We start from the raw sequence: 5,511 nt of genomic DNA on the forward strand, positions 1-5,511 counted from the left end.
GTGATGCCATCCAACCATCTCATCCTCTGTCATCCCCTTCTCCTCCTGCCTTCAATCTTTCCCAGAATCCAGGGTCTTTTCAAATGAGTCAGCTCTTCGCATCAGGTGACCAAAGTATTGGAGTTTCAGCTTCAACATCAGTCCCTCCAATGAACACTCAGGACTGATCTCCTTTAGGATGGACTAGTTGGATCTCCTTGCAGTCCAAGGGACTCTCAAGAGTCTTCCCCAACACCACAGTTCAAAAGCATCAATTCTTCGGTGCTCAGCTTTCTTTATAGTCCAACTCTCACGTCTATACATGACTACTGGAAAAACCATAGCCTTGACTAGATGGACCTTTGTTGGCAAAGTAATGTCTCTGCTTTTGAATATGCTGTCTAGGTTGGTCATAACTTTCTTTCCAAAGAAACTGTCCATACACAAAGTACACAAAATTCAAGAAATGAAAAATTCTCAGCAATTCACTAAAGATTTCATATGAAAACTTGAGGCACGTCTCTTCAATAATTCGGTAACTCCTAAATCACACTTCTAGAGCTGTATTTGTAAGGTGGCCCTCAGTGCTTAAAACTAAATTCAAAACTAACCTCACAACCAGCCCCTAACCTCTTTCTCCAAGGTTCCTTTCGTGCATGCCAAGTCGCTTCAGTCATGTCCAACTCTCTGCAACCCTATGGACTGTAGTCGTCCAGGCTCCTCTCCAGGCAAGAATACTGGAGTGTGTTGCCATGCCCTCTCCTCCAGGTGAACTTCCCTGACCTAGGGATCCAACCCAGGTCAATGTGCATTGCAGGCAGATTGTTTACCACTCATGCCACCTGGGAAGCCAACTAAGCATGTTGTTCTTCAGTCGCTCAGTCGTGTCCAGCTATTTGTGAGCCCATGGATCGCAGAATGTCAGGCTTCCCTGTCCTTCACTATCTGCCAGAGTTTGCTCAAACTCATATCCATTGAGTCGGTGATGCCATCCATCTCATCCTCTGTTGTCCCTTCTTCTCCTAAACATGACCACTGTTTAAATTAGAAATTTGGATTCATTGTTGACTCACTCTTCTTATTCATTCTCCACATTTCCTCCATCACTCTCTTAAGTATCCATTTGCCTAAGTGTATCTGGAATCCATCCACTTTTCTCCCTTCCTCTTTTTGACAAGCCAGTTGATGATCATCTCTACCCTGAACTGTTACAACATCTTTTATCTTGTCTCCCTGCCTCCAGTCTTATTTCCCTCCAATCATAACACAGCACTGCTGACCTCAGGTAAGGCCAGGTCATTTTTAACATTTGGAATTGATGCTTTTGAACTGTGGTGTTGGAGAAGACTCTTGCGAGTCCCTTGGACTGCAAGGAGATCCAACCAGTCCATTCTGAAGGAGATCAGCCCTGGGATTTCTTTGGAAGAAATGATGCTAAAGCTGATCCAGTACTTTGGCCACCTTGCAAAGAGTTGACTCATTGGAAAAGACTCTGATGCTGGGAGGGATTGGGGGCAGGAGGAAAAGGGGACGACAGAGGATGAGATGGTTGGATGGCATCACTGACTGGATGGACGTGAGCCTGAGTGAACTCCGGGAGTTGGTGATGGACAGGAGGCCTGGCATGCTGCATTTCATGGGGTCACAAAGAGTCGGACACGACTGAGCAACTGAACTGAACATCATTTCTAACAGTGAATTCTGCTAACCATTTTAGTTTAATTTATCCTCACCTCAAGTAATCCACTCCAGCCTCAGTAACAACTTCTGTATTGCATATGACGTTTCTTCTCCATGACCCTGCATCTCCTTCTCTGCTTAAGTCATTTACCCTTAAGGCTTCAAACTCCTGATCTTCCTGTATGTGCCCAGAGAATTCTGTTTTGTCCCTGTTATATTTCTTGCACTAAAATTGTCTATTAAGTGTTTGAACTCCCATAGTAGGCTGTAAATTCCCTCAAGAAGTTGTCATATTCTCACTATCTTCAGTACCTAAGCTCAATGCCTGGGACATAATATGCATTACATATTTAACTGAGAAATAAAATCCTCATCATCTACTTTAAAAAAAAAAAAAAAAGGTGACTTCCCTAGTGTTCCAGTGGTTAAGGGTCTCGCCTTGCAATGTAGAGGATACTGGTTCGAGCCCTCACCCAGGATGATCTCATATGCCTCAGACCAACTAAACCTGTGCACCACAAGTACTGAGCCCAAGCTCTAGAGCCCATGCACCACAAATACTGATGTCTGCATGCTGTGGAACCTATGCTCTGCAACAAGAGAAGCCACTGAAATGAGAAGACCAGGCACTGCAACTAGAAAAAGCTCGCACGCAGCAATGAAGACCCAACACAGCCATACATAAATTAATCTAAAAAAAAAAACAAAAACTATTTTGTGTACAAGGCTGCTTCAACATTCAAAAATCAACAGCTTAAAAGCGAAAAATCAAAGGATTATACCAAGAGACACAAAAAAATTTGACAAAATCCAATACTTACTCATGATTAAAACCTCTTGGTAAACTATGAATAGAGGGGGACTTCCTCAACTTGATAAAGAATATCTACCATAAAAACTACAGTTAACATCATACTTAATAGTGAGAAACTACAAGTTTTCCCACAAAGACTAGGTACAAAGCAAGGATGTTCCTTGTCATCACTTTTCTCCAAATTTGTACTAGAAGTGTTCTAGCTACTGCAATAAGACCAAAAAAAAAAAAAAAGGAAAGGAAAAAAAGGTATAAAGACTTGGAAGGAAGAAATAAGACGAAATAAGAGTATTTCCTTGCAGCTGACATAATCATCCATGTAGAAAAATTGGAAAGAAGTGACCAAAAATACTCTTAGAACTAATAAATAACTATAGCAAGGTTGCAAGATACAAGATTAGTAATATACAAGTATCAATCACTTTCCTATATACTAGTAATGAGCAAATGGATTTTGAAATTTAAAACATATTACTATACTTTAGCACCACAGAAAATTAAATACTTAGGTGTATATTTAACAATTTTTATATAAGATCTATGTGAGGAAAACTATAAAACTCTGATGAAAGATATCAAAGAGAACTAAATAATTAGACAGACATTCCATGTTCATTGATAGGAAGACACAACACTGCCAAGATGTCAATTCTTCCCAACTTGATTTATAGATTCAATGCAATCCCTACTAAAATCTCAACAAGGTATTCTGTGAATACTGGCAAATGGATTCTAAAGTTTATTTGAAGAAGCAAAAGATCAAGAATAGCCAAGAAAATAATGAAGGAGAAAAGCAACATTGGAGGAATGACATCAGTTGATTTCAAGACTTAACCACAAAGCTACAGAAATCAACACACTGTGGTATTGTGTGAAAGAAAATGAACAGCTCAATGAAACAGAACACAGAACCTAGAAACCAATAAAATGAAACTGTATGATTGTATATGCACCTAACTATGTATATATATTTATAGACTTGAGAGTGATAACTGCTCAGTCATTCATGACTCTTTGCAACCCCATGGGCTGTAGCCTGCCTGGCTCCTCTGTTCATGGAATTCTCCAGGCAAGATTACTGGAGTGGGTTGCCATTTCCTTCTCCAGGGGATGTTCCTGACCCAGGGATCCTGCATTGCAGGAGAGTCTTTACCATCTGAGCCACCAGGGAAGCCTACTATTAAGAGACATTTCTAAGTACAAAGACAGGTCAACTTAAAAAGTATCAGCAGATATATGCTTGACTTTATCTTATAATCTATAGACAATACATTAGAATATGTAATGAATCCATATACCTTTTCCAAAGGAATACCCAAGATAGAAGTAGCAATAAAGTTATAAATGACAGTCATCAATCAGATGAAATAAATTAGATGAAGCTTTTCTCTCTCGAAGAGATGGGGGATGGGCAAGTGGTCAGGAAGGAAATACAATGTGCTTTTAACTTTGCATGAAAAATAATGTTTAGACTTATATGTGTGTATTTAAAAGAATAAAAAACAAATTGATAGCAGTAGTTATCAACATGAGAGAAGCAGAACTGGTAAGCAGAGCAGACTGGATGGCTTTAAGCTGAGATCTAATCTTTTTTACATAGTTCTATATATTTTACATAATCTAGTCTATATTATTCTATATAATTTTTAAAGAATCTTATAATTATAAGAATAAAAATTTTAGTTAATCTACAAAGAAAGATTAGGCTATGTTTAGGTGAACAGTGTTAATAATACTCTAATAAAAGCAGATGTTTAAATGTTGGAGATTAATAAAATTCAAGTGTGACATCAACCTTTCAATTTTGGACTGGCTTCTTGTTCTTCCATTTTCTCGTGTTTTATCATCTTCTTTCTTGGGTGGAATTATTGTTGGCTCCAAACCAAACAATTCTTGAAGATGTCCATAAAGATCCGAACGATTATAGACATGAAATTCAAAGTCATTGACTGTGATGTATAATCTAGTTTCTGCTTTTGGATCTAAAGATATCAATTACAAAAAAAAAAAAGTTTTTAGTCAACTTTTTAAGAACTTTAGTTAAAAGTTTTAAGTCAAATCCTTTTCCAAAGCTAAAGTAACTCAAATGATTTATTTTAAAATAGAATTCTACGATAAAAGGGAATTACATTTTTAAAGTAATAAAACATCGACAAAGAAAAAAAGCTGATATCACTATAATATTTCAGCTTGGCATTCCAAAACAATCTGAATTTCTACATCCCAGTTGTATAACAACAAAAAGATTTTATGCCAAGAAGAGCACAATGCCATTTACAGAGTAAAACTTTACCCCAATATAGCCATAAGTATATACTAAAATATACATAGTAAAATGTTCAAGTTATAATGCATTAAAATATCACACTAGTATTTGAACTTGTGCATATAGAAACTATGACTTTATAAATAATAGTTTGTTTTTTAAAACTACACAATGCTAAAACAAAGATTTCATGAATTGTAGGTGCAAATATTAATAATAATCAAAAGATGTAACTGTATTAAAAGAGTCAAGCAAGACAAAATAATAATAGTTTAGCCATTACACAAAGTCAAGGACCTTTAGTTCTTCCTCAAGGGCTACAGATAATATTCTGAGCCAAGTCCTCTGAACTCTTCTGCAGATACTGAAATCCCTATAAGGGGGAAGAAGTTAATTGTATGCTGTCCACTAGTACATAAACCACAGACAAGCTGGAACCAGAAGGGTGATGACGCTGACTCCCCATTACCACACCACCAACCAATGAGAAGAATGTCTGTGAGCTGATCATGCCCTACCCTTTGAACACTATAAAACTCTCTCCAAGGTGGGACACACAGTCTTGAGGGCATTAGCCCCTCTAGCCTGGCAAAGCAATGAAATTCTCTCTCTAGACTTCATCCAAAATTCTGACTCCGAGATTTAATCCAGCACCAGTGTACAGAGGCCAAATTTCAGCAACACACATACACAGGTTCTTTGGCGGGGCGGGGGGGGAGGGAGTTGGGAAAACCAACACTTGATTCTCCAGGAACTAGAAAAAGACAGTAAA

At 37.9% G+C, this 5,511-nt stretch overlaps 1 protein-coding gene across 4 annotated transcripts in view; it reads right to left on the reverse strand.

Annotated features, from left to right (window-relative positions):
* Positions 1 to 5,511, reverse strand: part of KIAA1109 (KIAA1109 ortholog) — a 195,544-nt gene that overhangs the window by 163,656 nt on the left and 26,377 nt on the right. For all 4 annotated transcript variants that reach the window (XM_010860282.1, XM_010860283.1, XM_010860280.1 and 1 more), the window contains exon 7: positions 4,269 to 4,455. In XM_010860282.1, the coding sequence (XP_010858584.1) occupies positions 4,269 to 4,455 (187 nt within the window). The remainder of the gene's footprint in view (positions 1 to 4,268; positions 4,456 to 5,511) is intronic.

Source organism: Bison bison, unplaced genomic scaffold (assembly GCF_000754665.1).
Source record: "Bison bison bison isolate TAMUID 2011002044 unplaced genomic scaffold, Bison_UMD1.0 scf7180017864465, whole genome shotgun sequence".
Lineage (NCBI taxonomy): Eukaryota > Metazoa > Chordata > Mammalia > Artiodactyla > Bovidae > Bison > Bison bison.